This window comes from Alosa alosa, chromosome 20 (assembly GCF_017589495.1).
Source record: "Alosa alosa isolate M-15738 ecotype Scorff River chromosome 20, AALO_Geno_1.1, whole genome shotgun sequence".
Classification (NCBI taxonomy): Eukaryota; Metazoa; Chordata; class Actinopteri; order Clupeiformes; family Clupeidae; genus Alosa; species Alosa alosa.
This window is the reverse complement of record NC_063208.1, coordinates 12,332,276-12,356,067: the sequence shown is the minus strand read 5'-3', so window position 1 is coordinate 12,356,067 and position 23,792 is coordinate 12,332,276. Positions and strand designations below refer to the sequence as shown.

The 23,792-nt window shown below is 42.8% G+C and overlaps 2 protein-coding genes across 5 annotated transcripts; one reads left to right on the top strand and one right to left on the bottom strand.

Annotated features, from left to right (window-relative positions):
* Positions 1-50: 50 nt before the first annotated feature.
* LOC125285102 (lysine-specific histone demethylase 1B) lies at positions 51-12,018 on the bottom strand. Of its 2 annotated transcripts, XM_048229358.1 has the most exons (21): positions 11,828-12,017; positions 11,515-11,675; positions 11,244-11,365; positions 11,065-11,154; positions 10,637-10,748; positions 9,796-9,909; positions 9,619-9,657; positions 9,013-9,205; positions 7,905-8,089; positions 7,369-7,539; positions 7,047-7,124; positions 6,443-6,577; positions 5,692-5,863; positions 5,252-5,379; positions 4,919-5,050; positions 4,045-4,119; positions 3,130-3,246; positions 2,537-2,662; positions 2,027-2,149; positions 1,769-1,921; positions 51-654 (listed from the first exon to the last, which is right to left on the bottom strand). In XM_048229358.1, the coding sequence occupies exons 1-21, from the start codon at positions 11,841-11,843 to the stop codon at positions 571-573; spliced, it is 2,526 nt and encodes an 841-aa protein (XP_048085315.1). In that variant the 5' UTR covers positions 11,844-12,017; the 3' UTR covers positions 51-570. The 2 variants fall into 2 exon arrangements, with proteins under 2 accessions (XP_048085315.1, XP_048085316.1); XM_048229359.1 differs by lacking the exons at positions 51-654; positions 1,769-1,921; positions 2,027-2,149 and having other exon boundaries at positions 2,538-2,662; positions 3,110-3,246; positions 11,828-12,018.
* Positions 12,019-12,144: 126 nt separating this feature from the next.
* LOC125285101 (cilia- and flagella-associated protein 69-like) lies at positions 12,145-23,761 on the top strand. Of its 3 annotated transcripts, XM_048229356.1 has the most exons (24): positions 12,145-12,264; positions 12,350-12,462; positions 12,596-12,658; positions 12,856-12,921; positions 13,323-13,432; positions 13,944-14,020; positions 14,101-14,193; positions 14,506-14,664; positions 15,046-15,223; positions 15,359-15,482; positions 15,593-15,641; positions 16,483-16,604; positions 16,798-17,065; positions 17,433-17,597; positions 18,579-18,691; positions 18,886-19,004; positions 19,109-19,190; positions 19,435-19,627; positions 20,147-20,284; positions 20,630-20,706; positions 20,965-21,162; positions 22,107-22,193; positions 22,531-22,641; positions 23,560-23,761. In XM_048229356.1, the coding sequence occupies exons 2-24, from the start codon at positions 12,379-12,381 to the stop codon at positions 23,734-23,736; spliced, it is 2,853 nt and encodes a 950-aa protein (XP_048085313.1). In that variant the 5' UTR covers positions 12,145-12,264; positions 12,350-12,378; the 3' UTR covers positions 23,737-23,761. The 3 variants fall into 3 exon arrangements, with proteins under 3 accessions (XP_048085313.1, XP_048085314.1, XP_048085312.1); XM_048229357.1 differs by having other exon boundaries at positions 12,145-12,462; positions 16,798-17,020; XM_048229355.1 differs by having other exon boundaries at positions 12,145-12,462.
* The last annotated feature ends 31 nt before the right edge of the window (positions 23,762-23,792 follow it).

Genomic DNA, 23,792 nt, shown 5'->3' with positions numbered 1-23,792 from the left:
TAGGTCTCGGATGTGTAATAGTGCACAATATAGAGACAAATACACAGAGAAACAAAGAAATTATATATTTTGATCATGTGCATTATTCTTGTTATACAGGGTATTACAAAGAATCATAAATAGGTACAAACTCATAATATCTTTATATGTACAAGAGCTTGCTTCAGTCATGATATGATAAATTAGAAAGTTGGACAAGCCCTTAAGGATTTCCTTGCCTTGCATTATCAAACAAAAGTATGTTCTCTCCATCACTGAAAAAAGAATGTTCCACTGTATCAACACAATCTGGTATAAATCTCTTTGTGTAATTTCAATGAATATGACACAATAAGTGCTGTGTTAAACGTGCTTGACTATTAAACTGAGTAACCAGACATCATCAAAATGAGAACATAAAAGAATGGCGACCTGAAATAGTTACTACTCAAGAATTTGCTACACAGCCAACATCATTACTGTGGGCGAGAGCCGACCATCTTCTTGCGTTCTCCATGGCAAGCACCAGAATGTACAGTACAGTATAGAAGTCAGACAGAGGTTGAAGCATTACTATTGTAATCCCTGATATCAGACAGCGGTGATTTTACTGGCCTCTCGGACCCCACTGAGATAGGCTCCAGTCACAGTCTGGGGAAAGTGCCTGTTGGTAGCCTGAGAAGGACAAAAACAGAACAGGGAAGTCATTGATGACTCTTACATAGTGTGTATGCATATAAATAAATACATATACAGTATATATAGCACACTTGGTGAGGAAGGACACAAAGACGACCAACAGTGCACTGTAACATCCTGGTTTTGGCAATTAATCATAGATGTAGATCACACCTCTACTTAGCACAGATCATTTCATACTGTATATGGTTTAAGTAGAGGTGTTAGACTAGTGGGGGTGGGTCTATCCCTGCTCCAATCCCTTATAGAAATTTCAGGTTTTTGGCTAACAGTAGGTGCAAATATGCAGCAATGTCATATGTTAATTAGGTTTGTCACCAGAAGTTCATTGGAATTTGCCATTATTGGCTAAATGTGGTGGGAAATCACTGGCGAACACATTTGCCACTATTGGCAAACTTGTCTTTGTGCCAGAACTATGCTGGAAGTTTGCCTCTAGCGGCCAACATTGGCAAACTTCTGGCAATATTTTCTAGTGAACTCACACTCACCCACAAGTTTGTTGCAAATCTGCTCCAAACTTTTCATTTTTGTAAGGGATGTGCAAGTTGGAAATACTGTAACTGTTAATGTTGTGAAGGCACTGACCAAACCTCATGAGGTCTCAATGACCAACTACAGTTGCCTAATATAAATACTATGAGAGAAGTTGAAGTGCTATTTTTGCCTGGTATTTCGGATTTAACGGGAAGTTCTACTGAGAAACATGACAGACCCAGTGTCCCACTGGTCACAGTGATTTGTAGTGTCAGGTTAACCTGGATAATGACCGCGACATGGGCAGACAAGTGTCAAATTAGGAAGCGCTTATTGTCAATATTAGTTTAAAGACTGGTGGCTTGTAGTACACACTCAGGAGCATCTCAACCACAGATCTATACCATCACCAGATGCATATTTATTTTGACCGGAAAAGCCCAGTTGCCGTGTTTGCACACAAGTAATTCCCTCAAAATGTGAAACAAAAAATTACTGTAAACAAATTTGATTGGAAAGCACATTTTGGCACTTATGGCATGCTGTGGAGAGCAGATCAGTAGCCAGACTTCATGTAAAAACCTTCTGAGGGCAAGCTCTTGAGAAGTCTCACCTCTCCAGCGAAGAACACTTTTCCCTGGACGTCCTCTGCGATGATGTCGTAGGCCTCACCACTGCCCCCTGTCTTCACAAAGCTGTAGGACATCTGTGCCCAGGCGTCTCGACTCCAGCGGGTCACAAAGAACTTATGGTAATCTGGAACCTCCTGAGGATGGCAACAGCAGTATTTACAGACAAAAGCATGCAAATCGTTTAAATATACCTCTCTATGGGCAAAATGAATATTATCCCATAAAGTTGTGATCTTTACCTGATCCTGGAACAGCTCTCTCAGGACCCTCAGGCACATGTCAGCCACCTCTTTGTCCTCCAGGTCTCTGACCGTGGGCAGTGCCTCTCCAGTGATGACGGACATTAGCACGCTCTGCTTACCCTACACAGACACGTCTTGTAATGAATTACATTTTCATTTCTTCCTGCTGAGTTGTCGCAAAATATGGAGATCTAGCCTTGAGCCTACGCCACATGGGATTTTTTTTCTTTGACAAATATAAGTCAATATAAAAATCAAATCAAGTTTTTAGCTCATTATAAGTTTGCTCTTCCCTCCCACCAAATGAACTCTGTAGTGGTTGTTCCTTTACGTAAGTAATCAAAGGGATCTGAGATCTGAGGGAAGAATCTGCCTGGTGATTCAGCTGAGTTTGATTATGTTTTGAGTCAGATCATGTTGACACATTTGACTTTGATCATTTTTCAACCTTGTCTCCAGAAAGCATGCATGCCTCACTGCTAAATTAAATCTTCCCAATTTTCCCACCTTTGGGTCCATGTCGTAGAACACGCTAAACATGCCCCTGTTCTCCGGACTTGGTGGAACATGGCCAAAGTAGTCCGCCCCTTGGACCTTACGGTCCCAGAATCTATAGGGGAACTGCAGGGCAATCTGTAAAAGAGAAGACAGAGGAGGAGTCGAAAACAAACTCACTAGACGAATGGAAAGTTAACTTTTTTGTGAATTTGCTGTTTTTATCTCTAAAAGCTATATCTTCCTCAATATCTCTCATTTCGTAAAGTGGTTAGAGAGGTCTGATGGAGCAACACAAGCCAAATATTCTTTTACTTTTTTTGGCTTGACTTTCATGTCATCAACTTCTAGAGAACGTCTGTGTACCAACTGGAAGTCCCCGGTATAGTAAGTAGAACTATTTTAAAGCCACCAATTTGTGGCTTCAACTATATTTTAACACAAAAGAGATACACAAAATATACAAATAATAAAATAATAATAGTCCATATTTTATGTAGCAATCCTTATGAGTTATGTTGTTTGGCCCCTGTTACTTCCACTTTAATTCCTGTATTTTCCACTATTAATTCCCGCTATATTTACTTCAACACTTGTTAATGGACCTTCTCTATGACCCCAGCCCCCAGGCTGTGAATGGCCTTCAGTTTCCTCTCCGGGAGGGGAGGGCAGAACTGGATGATGGCCTTCTGGAGGAGAGCCAGTGGAACGGTCACCAACACCTGGAAACATCAATAGACCCGCATTGTTACCATACTCTGGTTACTCTCCCATGTGAACTGTGTTGATGCTGTTATGATGCATCTTTTTTCAGTTCACGTTAGCAGGACTCAAAGTAATAAGCAGAAGATACTGAACACATGAACAAGTACGACCAAATAGACTGTTAGTCTTTTCACTGTTTCACTGGTGACACGTATGTGGTTCACAGTGCCAACTAGAAGGTATTTCTTTTAAAAAGACACGAAAAGAACAGCCATAGCTCCACCACCACTCCACTCTGCCTACCACGAGGTCAACCACAGGTGTCCCAACACCGTGACTTTTCTTTAAATCTATTTACATGACTGAAACTAGAGGACATCCATCTTTCTACAGACAGGATCACTGTTGTCTTTCATTTCTCTTACCTCCTGGGCACTCTCAATAGACTGTGTTTTTTGGGCTAAGTTTAAGCCAGCACAAATGTCTCAATTTTATTCCCTGGAAACAAACCATATGAGTTTCACTGGTGACAGGTAATTTTCCTGCTGACCATACTGTTAGTACAGTATTTCAGACTTATCACGTACCGTATAACATGTAAGTCACAGTGCCAACAGAGAGGCATTTCTTTTCAAACACACAACCACGCACTAAAATAGCACTCCAATGCCACAACTCTTTTTCCACCACAAGGTCAACCACAGGTGTACTACCAACACAACGACTTTTCTGTAAATCCATTTACATGACTGAAACTAGGGGACATCCATTTTTAGTTTCTACAGACAGAATCATTGGTCTTTCATTTCTCTCACCTTCTGTGCACTCCACTGCGAGCCACTGGTAGTCATGACTTTGACTAAGTCTCCAGAGTAGTCAATGGACTGGACCTGTGGGGAAAAGGCTCATTAAGGGAGAGGCACCACCAGACACTCTAAAATGACCTTTCCAGACATCCAAACCAGCTCTATACTACACTACAATGCAATGGAACATGATGAGACCACAACTCAAACTAAAGGGAGGACACATTTTCATGTCTCACCATTTCTGTGATACTTCTAAAAACATTGACAGGATACTCACTTAACGTCAAAAAAACATTCCTGTAAATGTTAAATAGCGCTACTACTTACTAACTCCTAAATGCGCCCTCCGATTTGTCAGTAAATTAGCAAATATGTTCTCAATGTTCGAAGACTGTCTTGCAGTTTCAAATTAGAGCCCAGATTGAAAATTAAATAATTCATACTTAATAATTAAAGGGACACCAGGCAAGCCTGATGCTTTTTCTCTACGAAACTCCCTCTCGCTCGGTCTGAAGCTCTTTTCCTTTTCTTTGCATCTTCCGTCAAGGGTTTTCGCTGCTTCTTATTAATCGCCGGCTCTGCCATTATACACACGTTTGCAACAATCGCTAGCGTTTCGTTAGCCTGCCTCTGTGCTGTGGATGCAGGATGTAAATGATCCTGCTTTGGTCGGCAGGTACGATACACTGAAATTGCAAGCGGGATATTTTTCCTACAGGCAGTAGGGGCGGGCGAGACGAGAGTCTCTTCATTCGCCCTGTAATGAGTCATTTAACCATATACCGACTTGCGAAGATGAGTAATCAACACGAAAACGTTGCCTGGTGTCCCTTTTAACAAGATCAAATTAAGAAAAAGGCAGGCTGGCAGGCAGACAGACCGGTGAGTTGAGGTGAATGTCAAGGCCCTCGGCCAGCTTGTGAAGTACAGAAGAGTAGCCCTCCGTCAGCAGTGTGTGGTCTCCAGAGAATTGGGCAAAGAACTCGTTATGGTCCCATGACCGTGCTGACACCTGAGGAGACCACACATATCCACTCATTATACATGTCTGAACGCCCCATGGAAAACCATGCAATCATAGTGGCTATATTTTATCAGTGAAAACAACTTTACAAGAAAGACAGCATAAAAAAATATTTGATTTGAGGTTAACTGAGAGACTGTTTGGGGCAGTAACACGGACAGACAGACAGACAGACGAAGTAGTGCACACCTGGTCTAGCGTACTGCCACAGGCATACTCCAGGTTACTGAGGTGAAACTGCAACACCTTCTCCTCCAGCTCACTGAAGTGGATACCAGACTCCTGAAGGAAAGTCTTATACACCTCCTGGATCTTCTCTGTTTGCACCAAACAAACAAAAAACAGACAAGTCAAGCAGATACAGGAGAAATACGATATCACCCCGACAGATAGTGCTCTGAAACTCAGTATCTCAGTATCTCAGTGTATATTTGACTTCTAAATTACTATACAAACAGGGAATGTTGGAATGGCAGCAACACCTTATAAGACTACCCAAGAATATTTACTGACAAGTGTAATGGCACAAGACCACATGACTGATAGTTTCTATCTGTTTTTTTGTTGTTTTGTTTTTATATTCTGTAACTATAATTGGTCCCCCAGTACCCAGAGCTCTTCTCCCATACCTCCCAGAGGGGCGTCCTGATGCTGAGACTTGTCCTTCCTCCAATCAGACACCACGTCCAGGATGGCGTTGAAGTGGAAGTCCATGCGCTTGTCTATGGCTGGGTCTGTAGCGCCCCCTCCCTCCAGCAGCAGGTCACACCGGTCACCAAGCTTATGCATCTTAATACCCAGCTGCTCAGGCATGGACATATACACAAAGACACATGAAGCAGAGGACGCAAAAACAAGCAAACACTGTCTGGTATTTATTACAGAGTTCAAACTAAGTGAAATGTAAAATTCCATGACTTTTCCCTGACTTTCCCTGACCTACTTTACAATGAAGGGGACAATATACCGACCAAAGCTTTCAGAAAAGTCGCATAGTGTCCAAGAATCTTTTACTTCTTTTTTTAGAGTGGGAGATGAATAAATGGGTAGTGAATGAACAAAGTTGGGCTAACCACAACTACTCAAGCAGTAAAGCTAATAACCAGATATACACCAACTCTGAGTGGAAATATATCTGTATGTATTTTGGCAAGTACATTTATAATTGCTACAACAAAATTCCCTGATATTCCATGTCTGAAGTAGACTTTCCAAAATTCCATGATATTCCAGAAATTCCATGACCCGTGGGAACCCTGTTATAATGACTTGACAGATGGTTCTGACTTGACTACTGTGAACTAGTATTATGCTTTTCTTTATATTAAGATTTCTTTAAGGAAAAAAAAAAACACTTGTGAATATGCATATTCAACTCACCTGCTCACACATGAGAGCGATGGGGTTGTTGACACAGCCGTTGACTATCTGAGCTCCTCGTCCTACAGTGACACCCAGTGACTTGTCGTCCCAGACGCGGCCTCCTATCCGGTCCCGAGCCTCCAGCACCACCACCTGTTCACCGTGCACACAGGACCATGAAACCTTTTCCTTTTGGACTCACCCTGTACTTACTCAAAAGCAAATCTGAGTCAGTGTCCTTAGTGCGTGTGTGTGTGTGCGCGCGTGTGTGTGTGTGTGAGTGTGAGTGTGTGTGAGTGTGTGTCCATATTAGCGCTCCAAAATGATCATCCCTTCTTTATAGTTCTGGATAATGACTGGAGTATACCAACAACAACTACTTTAATAGGATCGCTTCTTATGGGCTGAATACATCAACTTGCAAAACAACAAAGCTTGAATTTTGAATACCCACAAACTGGACCAAAAGCAAGTGGCTTTCCAGAGTTTTGAGAGTCTTATGCTTCAATGGACAAGGAAAGTATTGATAACTTAGATAGAGAGAGATAGAGATAGATAGATAGATAGATACTTTATTGATCCCCAGGGGAAATTCAAGTAAATTCAAGCTAGGAGTCTTCACCTGCATGCCAAAGCTTTGGAGTTGCCGAGCTGCTGCCAATCCCGATGCTCCAGCACCAATGACAAGCACTTTCTTCTTCTGTGGCAGACAGATACATACAGATTGTAAACATGCACCACCAATACTGTGAATACCAATTCACCTGTTAACCCTTTTCTATTGGTTCAATAACTAATCATCACACCAATGATAAAAGTAGTCAGAAACTACACTACACATGCAGGTCACAACAACGGACCTGTTGGACCAGTGTTAAAAGGTGCTACTAGCAAGTCCCCTATTTTCAGTGACCACCATTGAACCCATCGATGGCCCCACTCACATGATGGTACGGTTCTGGCAGAGTGGGCTGCTTCACCAGTAAGACTCCAGTGTTAATCAGCCCCTTTCGGGTCATGAAGTGCAGGACTCGGTCCAGCTCCTGGACACAACGCACCCGCACCAGGCCGCGCACGATCACATGGGGGATGCACTTCAGTGGCGTGAGTACCTCCTGCAAGGCACGGCCATAGACAGCAGTGAGTGCACATACGCAGTGGGTCAGTTTTTATTACGAATACAACAAGCAGTCATACAACATACACACTATATAGGTTGAGAAGACGGAGTCACTGTCATTCAGGGGCGTGTTTCCAAAAACCTTAGTTGCTAACTAAGTTAGCAACTTTGTTGGCTGCAATCCATTTTCCCATTGCCAACCAATACGTTGCTAACAGGTTAGCAACTATGCTTTTGGGAAACGCACCCCAGTAGAGAAACTGGGCATTTGCAGACTACCACACATGTTGGTGACTACTACTAACCACAATGTCTAATATCAGTTCTTAACAGTCGTCCTGACACAGTCAGAAGTCTGACCTTGCACTCCCGATGCCATGCAGCCAGGATGAGATTTCGCAGGGCCAGGTACATGGTCGGGTCACGGGAAAATTCTGGAAACTCGTAGAGCTCATCCAGCTCCATCATGTCTGGCCGCACACACAGAGCCTTGCCACATTCATTAGGCTGGTAGAACGGCTGGAAGTATGGGCACAGTCCTGGAACTGGAACCATATACAATAAGTTAACAATCAGTTAACTATTAACTACAATCAGTTCATTCACATACATGAGACAGATTTTATCATCTGTCTGATTGCAAGGCACAACCAAGGATAAATCAATTTCATCATTAGTAATGAATTTTGACAATTAGAGGAACATAGTGGAGTTTCACTTTGAATGAGATTCGTTCAATTTTGTTTTTTAGAAGTTTTACAGAAATGGCGTGGCTTTGGCATTTACAGAGAAATCATTCATTTAAGCGTGAACACCCCAGCAGGCTGCCCAGCCAAATTTGCTTGTAGGTTCATCCATATGGTATTAAATTACCAAAACAATTTTGCTTAGTAATTAAACAGTTTATTCATGATGGACATTATGGCAAATTATCTGCTGTTTTGTGCATCAAACAAATTAAAGCTTCAAGTTTTATGACTCAAATGACTTTGATGAAGGAGTTCTACACAGGCTACTAGACTGTGAGAGCCTCACCTCCATTTCTTAATTCAAATAATTTCTCTGAGGGGAGGGGGGGCTGTGGAGCGACAGGCTGCAGCGCTCATACCATGTACGGGTACGAGTGCCTATGGGGACCCAGCTTCGAATGCGACCTCCCCATTTCTCTCTCCCACTTACTTCCTGTCTCACTCTTCACTGTTCTACACAAATAAAGGTAAAACGCCTAAAAAAACATATATAATAATAATAATAATAATAATAATAATAATAATAATAATAATAATAATAACAACAACAACAACAACAATAATTTCTCTGAAACACTGACTTTCCTATTTTCTATTACACTGTATATGAAGGTGGAAGATAACCCTCTGTGATTCCGTGTCAGCCATATAATGTCATTTGATTTCCATGAAAGGAGCAAAAGCAATTTCATAATCAGCTGAAGTGCTCTGGCTCTTACTCTGTGGCTGTACGACTCGTCTGTGTTCTGTCCTCAGGTCACTGTGGGCAAAGTTGCTAGGCGACGCAGAGGGACTCATGCCCACACAGTCAGGGTAGTAGGCGGTGAGGAAAGGGTTGGCCGGACTGTCCTTCAGTAACGGGGGCACAATTAACATGGAGTTCCACCAGCTGTCACTCACTCCAGCCACTCGCTAGACACAAGGAGACAACAACATTATGAACATTAACAAGAATGGGATGGTATACAAAACTAGCTGAGGCAATAAGAGAACAACATGTTTTAAATTGTTAGTATCCCTTCATTCAGCGACCAGTGCAGTGTAGTCGGTAAGAATGATACTAACCTCAATGTTACATCCTTAATCCCTAATAATAATTTAAATCTTAATCCAAATTTAATGTTAACCTGTGGCCGAAAACAAAGCCACCTATGAGATATCTAACGGTCATACTGAGTGGGTATTGAAAGAGAAGGCCAATACACATTTCTTTATGTGTTGTATTTATAGTAAAAACTTCAAACCGACCGACTATCTGAAATTCTATACACCCTCTAAATAGAGTTGCGCTCAGAGATCTGGCAGCTTAGATGCAATGCACTCACCATGTCCTCTGGGAGCGAGCATTGGTCTGGTCCTTCAGTCTGCATTGCGCGCACACACACACACACACACACACACACACACACACACACACACACACACACATTATGTTTTGCTGCAAATGGCTTATGGTTCCATTGTCACATAAAGGAATGCTGTACAGGCAGACATCTTCCTACCTTGACATTGTTGACTTTCAGTCCACAGCGGTAGGTGGAGACCAGAGATGGAGTGAGCTGGATTTCCTTAGTGAGCTGCCTCCACTTGCCACAGTCTGATTTAGTGCACTGAACCTGCAGGATGGAGGAGCAGAGAATGAGATACTGTCCCTTTAATGAGTCAAAATGAGCAAACTAATTCCTGAAAACAAACAGTGATATGAGCAATACAGCACACTTCCTACTGATATTTACATACAGAGAGCAAGCATCACATACTAGACACAGAAAGCATGTTCTCAGAAACTCAGAATCAGCATCACCACAGAGATTACTAGCACCACCAGTAAAAAATTGGATAATTCTGTGACAGGTGGGTTGTGCATTAAAGAGCCCAAGGTAGGCGGACTCACCAATTGAGGTTGTTGTCGAATCATACTAGATACTATACTAGTTAAACTGTTTAGAGAAGATGCTTAACACACACTTAAACCAGCTAGACAGGCAGTGTGGCAGTGTCCGAGCGAGGTGAAGAGAGCTTGAACTGAGGGGGTGACAGTGACGACGTGGCTTATGTCCTTGGACGGCAGGGCCTCCACACGTCTTGCCTTTCAGGCGTGAAGAGAGGTGTCTTCAGCCAGACACGTGAGAGCATACTATCTGTGTTGTTCCGAGTGAATCGACCGAAAGTAAACAATGTTTAAACTTGGTGAAAAAAATGTAAATAAATCTAATTCTACTGGTTACTCCAGGAACAAAGTGACTGAAGAAGCTCAAATCAGAAAAGGAAATAAATGTAAGTCAGATGTGCATCATCACATGCTCCAGGTAGATCATCAGATGTATGTCCCTGAGGCCTTACCCAGTAGGGAAGTTGCTGGTCAGCCATGAAGGCCTTGAGACTCGGCTCAGTTTTCCCATTCCCCGTCCACACCCTCTTCCATGACGCGTACTTCTCATAGCCATCTTTGTGACTAGAAAAGCACAGGAGACCAAATGTTATGTTCTACTTTGAGAGTGGCATGGGTTTCCTGTTTAAGAAAATAAAATGCTCTGATCTGGTGCAACTCAATTCCATCACAAGAGACAAGCATTTCTAACCAACCGTGCCACCAAGCATTTTTTTGATCCATTGTTTGATTGTGTTTACCCTTTACCGACACAACTTAACACTTGTTTATCATTACTATCTGACCAATAAAGTATCAACTTTAGGCAAACCTTCAACATTGTGTATTTTTGTATCGTATTCATGAATTCTCATGATTTCAATAGATATGTGTATCTCACCTTCTATAGTAGTGGTCAAAACACTCATTGCAGAAATGTTCACCACAGGAGAGGTGGTACCACCTCGATGTGTAGCCATTTTTGGCACACCTGAAACACAGGCAATAAAGGGGTTAAGCGAGCTACCAGACACTAGGCTGAAGTGTGCATATCAGAGGTGTTTGATACTGAAAGGGCACCTTTCAGAGGCGCTGGCAAAGCACACTGGATAAGTGGCTGGGCACCCCGCCTTCTCACATTTCCTGTACTTCTTCTCTGCCTGGTCGTCCTCTTCATCTGTGTCTGTGGCCTTCCTCTTGACCTAGAACGTGTATGACACAAATTCACTCACAAGGATGCCACTGTATTCGTGCAAACAAAAGCAAACACAGCCATGGAAGATTTCCCAATTCCAATGTTGCAAGAAAAATGATTCTACCATGTACTTAAGGGAAACACATATTACGTTACCTGCCCAGTGGGATTGTTGTTATTGTTGCTGGATCGCTTCACCCTGACGTTGGTTTGTCTGCCAGTAGAACGCATGGGTTGGCTGTCTACTGACGTGGTTTCTGCCGCGGCTCCTCGCTTTTTCCCTCGTTGTCTGCCACCGGACGCATTGCCACCATAATCTGATGTAAAAAACACAAACATGGTTACATCGTTGGACCAAAACAACGGAGTATTTATATATTACGCTGTATTTTGTTTTGGCTCCGAATAGTATGTGTCCAGCTGATTATTATACTATGACAAGAAAGACAGAGAGAGTTCTGTATCAAACCTGCGTCAGACAGCATGGCTGAGTGATCCCACTCCGAAAACCACAGAGCTGAACTACCAAATCTGAAATTAACTTGGCGTAATTGTATATACAGCAAAAATGAACCTGTGCAAAAGTCAAGCTAGCGCTAACAACACACAAAACAATTGTATTGTCTATCTGTCATCTAATAATCGTTTCCGGTGACAAATCGGAAAAGGCGGAGCTGGGCGAGACGCCCTGTTGACGTTGATGTTGAACAGCGCTGATCCAATGAAAACGCGTTATGAACTGTTTCACTTGCCGTAGTGGCTGGTTGTAACCATGGAGATTGTCAAGCGCGTAGACAGGCGGAGCCCAAGTGGGCTATCTAGCTACATAAACATTAGAAGGATGTCATATATAATAATACAGCGTAGTGGATAACCAACATTTTCTTTGATGAACGACAAATACAGGTAATTAGATTGTCGTCTTTTTAAAAAATCATATTCAGTCGCTGTCTTCACTGGGCCTGTGGACTTGTTATAATGCCTACTTCAGACACTCGGATCAGGAAAAGTTCAAATGCAATGGCACGAGTTTCTAAAACACCCTCACGGAAGCCTGGACTTCCTGTGGTCAACCACAAGATAACTGCTAAAGGCAAAGGCGAGGTAAAGTAAATGTATACATTATTATTTAAAGTATTACAGTTAACGATTAGTTCTAATGTAAGATCTGTTAATTACTCAAGATTACTCTTTGCCTTGTGATTCATTTGATTGACATTGTGTTCATTTATTTTAGATTATAAACCCTAAACCAGTTGATCTAAATCGCGTGTTACGTCTCCTTCAGGATCCTTTAGCCGTGAGTAACACCTTAAATAAAAAACAGGCCTAACACCCTAAATATCCTATCCTAAAACTTTACATGTAAAGTAATGTAATGGCTGTAAGTAAGTGTAACGTTATTTCATTGCATTGTAATGCACGACACATACAAATGAAAGCTTGGAATTAAACCCATGGTTCCGCAACCTCAGCAAAACATTTGGTTTCTTGCAGGTTTCTTTAAAGGAAAGACATTTATTCACTTTCAAGAAGGTGATAAAGACATATCATAAAGGATTTGTATCCTTAATTGAGTGTTTAAATGAAAAAAAAATAGACTGGATGTGACAGGATTCGTCTCTGTACTAAGCATAAGTCAAGTTGACATGTCTGATGAGAGTTTGATGAAAATGCTTTTTAATTATCTTGATGTTTGATGATGGAACCACACATACGGCCTGGGCCCTCGAACACAGTTATGTCCTGGGAGAGTCAACAGGGGACAGCTGCAAATCCCAAGACTCCAATTACCAGTAATTCCACCAGCATCAGCATCAGCACCACAATAAGCTTAATCATTATCAGGGGGAGAAAATGTCAGCCATCATAGAGTGATGGTCGTAGGTCCCCCTCTGTTTTATATTCTGTTTACAGAAAGTTCGCATTTCACAGTACATTTTCCCTAACATGATCATTTGAAGCGTTTAAGGGATCTTGAAAACATCATCAAAGTCTTAGACATCTGCACAGAGAAGATCAAGGACCACCCAGAATACACTCCTATGTTATATGATTTGCTTAAGATATGTGGGTAAGAATTTGCTTTTAATTCTTAATGAGAGAGTATGTTGAAATATAGGCTATGCATTTAAATATAGTATAGTCCTGTTTTTGTAGTGTGTGTTACGGCATATAGGGTAAGTCATGCGTTTAACGATAGTGGCTAATTGGTTATCCAAAGTATCAGTCTATTGCTTATAATTTGATTATTCACCGGCTGGTGGTGTTGTGAGTCGCTTGTATTCCCATAGTGTACTTCCACCTTTAGTGTCCAGTTAAAACTGTTATTGGTATTATGATTAGTTTTGATCTGTTTTGATCCCCAACAACAAAAAGACATGTATCAATTGTATTGGACATGTATCATTCTTTAATACTTTGCCTTTATGACATGACCCCATACACAAACACTTCATCCAATATGTTTAGATGTGCTCACATGCTTGATGTTGGGTAAAGATGTCAGTTCAGGTTTACATTTGTTTTGTGTTGTGTTACAACAATTAAGTTCAGGCCTGTCATACAATCTATTTCTGTTGTAGACTCCCTTTCCTGAAAGAGAAGACCTCAGATGAGGTGAAATACACCGACGCTGCAAAACAGTCACTCTCTCAGTTGGGTAAGGAGACAAGGAAATGTCTGTTCTCTAAAGCAGTCTATTCATGAAGGCATGTTGTTACATGCTGTCACTTGTCCCAGGATACCTGATGAGAGTACCCAAAGCAGATGTCCGACTGCAGCTCTGTGCATCAATTTCGTCCTTTTACAACTCTGCAACACCTAAGCCACCAGGTTTGGATTTTATGACAGTATAAACACAGCACGGCAGTAGGGTTTTATTCGCAACACTTAAGCTTTCTTACAGTCCCCTAATTTACTGTACAGCTAAGATAAGAATCTCTGCAGAGGCTAATTTAACTTTACTATAACTTTATAACTTTATCTTGACGGGCTATGCAGAACGGTGGTTAATCCTTTGTATAATTTGTTATGATAAAAGGCTGCATGGCACAGAACACTTGTATACTGTATATTTTCAGAGGGCAACGCTGGATATTGTACTGTATATTCTCCAGTAATGTTTTGCACTCTCGTTTGTCCCAGACACAGGTCTGCAGCCACTGAGTCTGAGCTCCAGACGGCGGCTGCTGGAGCAGAGTGGTGTGGTGGAGACGCTGGTGCTGGCCCTGGCTCTGCTGGAGGACCAGCTGGCTGTCCGGCTGCAGCTGCTCCACACTCTGCAGGTCCTCTCCTGCACCTCTGGTACCTGCCCTCATCACACACACACACGCGTGCACACACAGACACACACACACACACACACACACACACACACACACACGCACACACACACACGCGCGCACACACACACACACACACGCACACACACGCACACGCACACGCGCACACACACATGGTCTCTCTCTTCTATTGTCTAGTACGGTCTCCTTCCACACAGGACATACAAACACACAGACATGGTGCGTGTGTGCAGAGCACTGCACAAACCTAGAGACAGTTTTGCATGTTATGTACAGCCCCTACTGAAGTATACATCCCCAAAAAAGTACATATGAGTATGTATGTGTGTGTTATGTTGTGTACCCAACCCATGCTGTCTTTCCCTGGTTAATTCTGCGTCAGAGGTGAACTGTGAGCTGATGTTGAAGGCCCAAGCTGCCCAGAAGATCTGTCTCCACATGAACGAGCCTGACCCCTCTGGCCAGCTGCTGTTCCGCTCCTCTGAGATTCTGTGGAACCTGCTGGAACGAGGCTGCCCCCAGGAGCTCACTGAGCAGCTCAGCAGCATGGACTGCATCCTGTTAGTATCAGTCAGTCAGCTGACTAGCCAATCAAGCCAGTCTATCAGTTTATCGGTAGATTTGCGAACACACACACGATACTGTATATGTTTATTGTTTCATTTTTTACTAATCTAGCTGTATTTTGCATGTAGGTGCCTGAAAGAGGCCTTTCTAAACCAGCTCCGGCATGGCTACAGAAACTATGACCAGCAGCTAAGAAACGATCTTCTGGTCATCACAACTCTTATTGCAGAGAACCCCAAAGCACCACTCATTGTAAGGATTGCAGAACTGAAGCAGTGAATGCTTGTTTAATTCTGTGCACAGGCTTGTAATTGTAATGTTGTGTTGTTGTCTTATAATGTTATGTTTTTTTCATTGGCCAGGAAAGTGGGTTTGCCCAGCAGCTCATCCTTTTTGCTACCTTTCCAGAAAGTGAGTATTTTTTCCCCACAGTACTTTTCCTCAACATAAATTGCCTGATGAGCCAGACCCACATATAAAATTTAGGGTCTGGGCACTCACCGTTCGCAGTGCTCAGTCCGAGGGGCGGGATAATCGGTTGTCTTTCAAATTTCCTCTGCACGCAATAGCACAGCGCTATGAGTCCCATGCGTTTCCCACCAGCGGAGCTAGTTGGCTAGTTCAAACTTTTGCCAACTTAATAAAAGCTTAACTCGTGTCACACTGTTCGCCAACAGCAACATTATCTTATTTGTTTTCAAGTAGCAGGGAATTCAAGCCAAACCGTTGCAACTCTGCCATCAATCATTATGTTAAGCCCTTCAATCCACTCTATACACCCATTTGATTGGCCTGATAGTAGTTTAATTTTTCGAGCTCACAAGCCAACGGCGAGTTGCTAGACTAGCCCTGCCGCTAGGGTGTGTCTAGATTTCTAGGCTAGCCTAATGGCGTTTTGATGTAAAACTTGCTACCAACCTAAAAACATGTAAAAACCTTACCAATATCACCAACAATCCAGTAAACATTCTGAAAAAAGGCAAGTTCGCCAACAAGCAAAATGGCGTCTTTTGGGGATATTGTTGCCAATATCATACTGTGAAAGCTTACATTTTCCAACCTGAACCACAGAGGTACACAGTGCATAGACCGGATCACTAGTAGGAACGACAGGTGTGTTTGTCTATCCTTTACATGGCCATATTCATTTGAAGATGATGCCAAAAGTAGCCCCAGAAAGTAACAAATTGTTGTATAGAGTTGCAATAAACAATTCTACATTCCCAGTGGTGATCCTTTTACTGCTTTTTAGTGAAGAGTCATAATCCCCTCACCCGTAACCTCAAGTTGACCTTCAACAATGAGGACTTTGAGATGAAGAAGTTGCTGCTGAACCTGGTGGTTGTCATGTCTCAGGACTTATCCTCCGTGCAGGTGAGCTCAGTTCTGACAGAGGTTACCCAAGTTCAAACAACGGCACATTTTCCTTCTGATGAGTTTTCCATCATTAAGTGCTTGGCGAACAATCTGAGGTGTTGTGGTATTGCCAAGGGGATTGTGTGTCATTTCTGATTGATAATTGCATGAATGCGCTTACATATGCAAACCTCTTGGCATCTCTGAACAGCTTTTTAGAGAGGGTAGAGTCATGTTGGCATTGATGTACTTGGTGAAGCCTCCGGACACAGCTCAGTCCAGCGGCCGCGGTTGGACTCCTGTCCAGCAGGAGGAGCTGCAGCTGCAGGCCCTGGCCTCGCTGACCACCGTGGCTCCACTGATGCTGGAGGAGTACATGACCTGCCAGGCAAACACCTGCTTACTCATGCTGCTGGAGTGGTGCGTTCAAGAAGGTGACAGAGCTCAGTCAGGGAAGTTTGGTTATGGTGTTCATAAAGGTGTGTGTGTGTGTGTGTGTGTGTGTGTGTGTGTGTGTGTGTGTGTGTGTGTGTGTGTGTGTGTGTGTGTGTGTGTGTGTGTGTGTGTGTGTGTTTGTGTGTGTTTGTACTCCCATGTAAGGTTTGTTAAGTATTCTCATAACCTGGTTGCCACTTGCTTAAATTGACAGTCATTACTTTTCAGTCAGTCTAGTTGTCAATTTCTCTTATGATCACTAACTAGATCTAACCTGTCTGGGAGAAGTCATAGTAACCAATCTAAAACTACCCATTACATGATTTTTAAAAGATGACTCAAAAATCACACAGCCAAATAGAACATGATGTCATTCTGTTCTTGTTTCCTCCACTGCTGTGGGTCTTTCAGATGCGTACTTCAGCCAGGGCCACAGTTTCCATGGTACTGGGGGAAGGGGCAGTAAGAAGGCTCAGCTGCGCTACAGTGTGCGTCTCCTGAGATCCATGGTGTCGCTTGCCAACCCCATCATCAACCAGGACCTCTGTGATCAAGGGGCGATAAGCCTGTTTATAGGTAACATACACACACTGCTCACTGCCGAATAAATACTCTCTCAAAAATGATGTGCCAGTGAGGCAAAAAGAAAGATAGAGGTTCTCCTGGACGGATAGCGTACTTTAACAAGCAGGTTCCCTAAAGTGGAGACATTACTGGAGCTGGTGCATGGCACTCCTCATGCACACTGACCACACACCACACACACTGCATATACCGCACACACACCACACACACACCACACTGCATATACCGCACACACTGACCACACACCACACACACTGCATACACTGCATATACTGCATATGCTGTAAGGATGCTGAACTCTCTCCCTCCTCTCCCCCCTCCACCCTCAGCTACATAACATCCTGGACATTGGACCCACAATGGCCGCCTGCACTACTCCACTTGCACACTTGAACACTTGCACACTTGTACACTTTACAACTTGGTGTTGTTGTCCTGAAAACACAACACTTCTGCTGCTACATAACCGCATGCCACTTTCTTTATTACTCAGGTCAAACAGAACTACCCAAGCCTCTTATTGGCCTGACTTTGCACTAGTTTTTTATTGACTGTCTATGCACAATTTCAACAAAATTTTGCTGCTCTTATTTTTTCATTATTATATGTGCCCTCTTATTTACTTATTTACTTACTTTTTTGTTTACTTGAATGTTATGTTTGTCTGTGGACTTAAAATTGGTAAAATATGTCTTGTCTTCACCGTGGGATAGTGAGAAACGTAATTTCGATCTCTTTGTATGTCTGGAACATGTGAAGAAATTGACAATAAAGCTGACTGACTTTGACTTTGACTTTGACTTTGATATACCGCACGCACACACTGACCACACCGCACACACACTGACCACACACCACACACACTGACCACACACTGCATATACCGCACACACACTGACCACACACCACACACACTGACCACACCGCACACACCATACACACTGACCACACTGACCCATTTCTCACCTGCAGAGCTGCTGATACAGCTGGGTGGGCCTGATGATGAGGATGCCATTGCCCTGGAGATCAAAGCTGACCTGCAGCTCATCCTGTCGACACTCTGTGAGAGTGACATACACAGGAAGGTAAACTGTGTAAACTGTGACTCTGGCTGGGGGCCACTGTTTTCAAAGATTAATTATTATTCTTTGATGAATATTGTATTTGTTTTTGTACATGTAATGAGTGCTTTCATTAGTGTATATGCGCATGCAAAGAGACATGAATAAATTCTAATAATGAATAATGAATAGTAACTGCCGACTTCCCTGCACCACAGGAACTCTTTGGAACTGAAGGGGTTGACATGACTGTCCGTTTTCTGAAAATGAACTCAGCCAAGTTTTTCAGTGGCATGGGCCACAGCAAGCTCATTCTCTCCACTGTGGACTGTGTTTGGTCAGCACATTCAGCAATAGTACATTCAGTTAGATCGCTGCTTTAAGTGGCTACTTTTGGCTAAGTTATATGTTTTATCCATCTGTGTATATTTATATATACAGGTCCTGTATCATTGGGTGTTTCACCAATGAGGATGTTTTTCTGGAGAGGGAAGGGATTTTTCTTCTATTTGATCTCATTCATGTAAGTGAAATTATTATAAAAAGTGAGTGAGTGAGATTATTCTATAAAATCGTACCATATACTTCATATTGTGTAATATTCCATTAGTGACTTCGTAGATAGATTTGTGAGTTGACTACCATTTATTAATACAACTCTATCAATACAAATGGATATTTGTAAATATTTTGCCTCTCTTACCAAATACCTCACTGTATCAATGCTTCGTTGCATAATGAGTCCATTTGTTCCTTGCCCTGTCCAGTCCAGCCCGATGACGATGCATGGCGTGGTGCTGGGGGCTCTGCTGGAGCTGTGTGACAACCCCAAAGCGCTGCCCCACGTGCAGGCCTGGCGGGGGCCCGACGGCCAGAGCGCCCCCCACCTGCTGCTCCAGCTCTGGAGGCAGGAGGAGGAGGACCTGGGTGTGCAGCGGGACCAACACGGGCGGATCACAGGTGGGGCTGTACAACAGCGTGCGTGCATACTAGAGCTGTGAGAGAAGGTCATAGAAGGTCAACAAGTACTGAGATGCCGTGCAGTGTTATGCATCATTGTGTCCTTCTGTGACATAAAGTTATGACCAATGCCCTCGTCTTTCATGGTAAAACTCAAGGAGAGTAGTTTTCTTAAAGTAGCTCTAAAGGGGTGTTGTTTTATGAAAAGATGGTGTTATTTTTATCCAGATGGTCTTACCAGATAGTCTATGGAGTTGGAGTTGAAACCCTCAATTACATTGCCCTTTACATTTCCCCTTACCATACTTTTGTGTGGTCTGTGTGTGTGTGTGTGTATGTGTGTCCACTTCCATGGCGTGTGTGTGTGTGTGTGTGTGTGTGTGTGTCCACTTCCATGGCGTGTGTGTGTGTGTGTGTGTGTGTGTGTGTGTGTGTGTGTGTGTGTGTGTCCACTTCCATGGTGTGTGTGTGTGTGTGTGTGTGTGTGTGTGTGTGTGTGTGTGTGTGTATCTCTGGCAGACCCTGTGAGGCCTCTGGTGCACGCTCACCAGGAGGAGCAAGCGCAGGAGTCGACTCCAGCAGACACACCCAGTGCTGCCGTGGTGGATGTGGCTGGGAACCAGCGCTGTAAGATCTACGGCCTCTTCTGCAAGCTAGGTGCGCCTGCTCATACGAACATATCCATTAGAAATAATACAAATATACCATACATACAATTATGAATGTTGATTCAGACAGTATTTATTTCTTGGGTCACTGAGATCATTCATTGAGGTTGTTTTGTAGAACAGTTTTTAGTTAGTCTTTTTGCCATGCCAATACCAATAGCGTTTTTGCTGGTTGTCTATGTGTGTTTCTGGGTCTGTTCAAGGGCAATTGCACACAAAACTGTCACGTCCATAACGCCAACTAAATACCATGGCATGGCGTTGGCGTTATGGATGTGACAGTTTTGCGTGGAATTGCTCTTAACTCTGTATAATGAGCAAGCGTCCCTTTCAGGTTTTGAGGACCTGCCTGGATTGGTGGCGGAAGACTACATCACTCTAAGCATTGTCAGCAGATATTTGGATTTTAAGGTAAAGGCTGTCATGTTGTACGTTCATGCTGAGATCTCTCATCTCTCACTGTGTTTGTGCACATGGGCCGAGTATGGGAGTACTCTTCTGAATGTGTCTACTGATGCTGATAAGCCAGTAGTTGAAGAAATTGTAGGTAATATTTCTGTGTGTGTGCGTGTATGTGTGGTGTATGGGGAGTGTGTATGTGTATGTTTGTTTCTGTGTGTGTGTGTGTGTGTGTGTTTGTCTGTACATACATGCGTTCATTGCCTATAGACGGGCGAGGTCTGGGAGGAGATCTCACGTGAGTTGGCACTTGAAGGCGTACGGCCTGTTACCCCGGACGCAGAAGCCTTGCAGACCATCTCCCAGGCAACGGAGGACACAGCGAAGAGGGTGTCGGAGCAGCAGAGTGCCATCCTGCAGAGGCAGGAGGAGGAGGAGGCTCAGAAGGAGCAGCAGACATACGCAGAGGTGAGGACTGGATAGTGGACGAGGATCCTTCCTTTTATTAGTATAAATGTACTTGTGGTACAATTGTACTATGTACTATGTTTATACTTCTTTCGACTAAATTGGCCCACTTTCAGTTTATAATACTAAACTCGAAGATAGTGAATATACTAGTTATATACTTCTAGCACACCTTTTAGTTCATTATATTTTTAAGGTGTAAAAGTACTAAACATTTAGGTGCACTACAAGTGAACTTATATGCTGGGTGTTTACAGTTTACTAATAAACTGCATTTATATATTGCATATATATGACACACATACACCAATGGCATAGGCTGCCATGCAGGATGTCAACTGACACATCTGGAGCACTTTTGGTTTTAAGTGTTTTGTCAGGAGGATCTGGTTTCATACCTGCAACCTTGCGGTTCCTGGATAACTCCTCTACCTCCTGAGCCACTGCTGCTCACTGCTGATATATATATATTTCTAGCCCATTTTTTCATGTTTTTGATAGTATACTTAAAAGTATATCCTCAGTAAAAAGTTTTACTGGGTGGTCATGCAGCCTCTCAAAGATCAGTCTCTGGCTACAAGTACAAGTAAATGATAATATACCCAGCCTTTTCCATCAGTATAAGTATATTAAGTAGATTTAAGTATGAGCTAGATATACTTAAACATGTATGTGTACTTATCAGTATAAGCCAGGTATAATTCAATTTAGTGTATCTCTGATCAGTACACAAAAAGTAAAAATTAGTCAGAATAAGTAGTAGACCAACAGTACACGTCCATAAACTGCTTTTGAGAATTCAATGAAGACAGCATATTTTTTGTCAGTAGTTGTACAGTGTACAGTTCTTTGTCCATTCAACATCCCTGTTGTCATTAATAGTCTACTCTTAAAATGTTAATAGGCTTTACATGTAAAAAGCTATGTTGTGCTTTATTCACCAGATAAGATCAAATCACAAACAGCAGGAACTTACAGCCAAGTCATGGGAGCATTTTGTGGCGAAGACATCAGACCACAAGATTTTAAAGGTACTCTGTGTCAGCTCACACCAGTACCGTTGTATTTACTAATGACATTTGCTGTGTTAAAACTCACCACTGAACAGGCGTCTTCACTTAACTCCAGACTGAATTATGAATTGTTGTGATGATGGAGGGCAATTCCACTCAAAACCGTCACGTCCATAACGCTAACTAAATACCTTGGCATTATGTTAGTTTTGCGCGGAATTGCCCTAGAGATCTAATGATGATTCTGAAAACAGAGGGGAAAATAGGTATAATTAGTATACATTAAGGAACAAAAAGTGGGCTATTGTTTGAATCTGCCAATTTGTTTTAGCTTACTTTTTACTGTTATACTCAGGAGTGCAAGAAGCGTCAGGAGAAGTCCATTGAGTCGTCGCGGCCAAAGGCCAAAGGAAAGGACAGTGGCACCATTTACCACCACACCCACATCCCAGGCCTGCAGACCACAGTGAGTACAAACGCAAATTACATTTGCCTGAGGAAGACCCAGCCGGGTTGAAACGTTGCAACACATTAAATATATGGGAGTTTTAGCGGGCATTTGATTCCTTTGCAGTTCTAGTCCCATTTGCCCTGCACCTCACCGGTGGGGATGTGCACACTTCCACTACTACTCAATACAAACGCAAATCAGCCATGTGGTCTTACTGCCCAGTGACGCACACACAGAGTCACCAGATCAATGGTGTGACAGTGAAAGATAAAGTTAAGAAGCCATCATAAACATATTATAGACAATATAGAATATATGAAAACAATTGTTAATAGATGTTATAGAGACATATATCTTTTGAAAACAAAGAAATCATTCACACTCAATCAGTAAAACCAATCATGGTGTGACAGTGAAAGATCAGGTTAAGAAACCAGCTTAAAAAGGAGATATTAAATCGATTGTTAAAATTTGTTCGACAAATAGCTTTTGAAAACAAAGAAATAATTCACACTCAATCAGTAGAACCAATCATGACCTTTCATTCTGTCAGTCATGAGTGCATGCCAATAGCCACCTGGCATGGGCTGCAGCCTAGCATGGCCAACACAAAGAGCCTTTCTTATGGGCACAATGCTGATGGCATCCAGGATGTGCAGCTTATCTGTCTGGGAGTCTGTGGTTTTGTGTCGTCATCACGGCAAACAGTGCTGTGATTGTATGTCGTTGTGTCAGTTGGAGAGTCTACATTGTGAAACTGCAATTACTTGTTACTATGTTCATGCTTCTTTTATGCACAGTGTGGGCCTATGTAGGCCTATGCCCTCAACCAGCAATTTGGTGACCTACTCCACCATCCCCTCGTCTTTTTCGCTTGTGTATGTGTGCTCTTTTTTGTGTACACATAACTGTGTGTGTGTGTGTGTGTTGTAGACATTCTGTGGCCGAGTGATGGCAGTAGAGAGTACCCCAGCGCACCTGACTGGAGGCCCCCTGGCCAACACAGATCTAGCCCTAGCGAGGGTCCCCATGCAGGGGGGAGCCCTGAGGAAGCTGCCCCAAGCCACCCAGCAAGACCTGGAGCACCTCAACGCTGTGTCTGTGCAATAAAGATCTCCTCATTTTTTACCATAAAGCACTTACACTTATTGAGTGTAAATTCATCT

Excerpts from the sequence above, each read along its gene's own strand:
- LOC125285102 (XM_048229358.1), bottom strand. Across the intron at positions 6,578-7,046 it reads TCCAAAGCTTTGGCATGCAG|GTGGTGGTGCTGGAGGCTCG; the intron begins GTGAAGACTCCT and ends CACGGTGAACAG. Across the intron at positions 655-1,768 it reads AAGTGTTCTTCGCTGGAGAG|GCTACCAACAGGCACTTTCC; the intron begins GTGAGACTTCTC and ends TGTCCTTCTCAG.
- LOC125285101 (XM_048229355.1), top strand. The coding sequence starts at position 12,337 with ATGCCTACTTCAGACACTCGGATCAGGAAAAGTTCAAATGCAATGGCA. Across the intron at positions 12,659-12,855 it reads TCCTTCAGGATCCTTTAGCC|GTTTCTTTAAAGGAAAGACA; the intron begins GTGAGTAACACC and ends GGTTTCTTGCAG. Across the intron at positions 15,483-15,592 it reads ACCCCAAAGCACCACTCATT|GAAAGTGGGTTTGCCCAGCA; the intron begins GTAAGGATTGCA and ends TTCATTGGCCAG.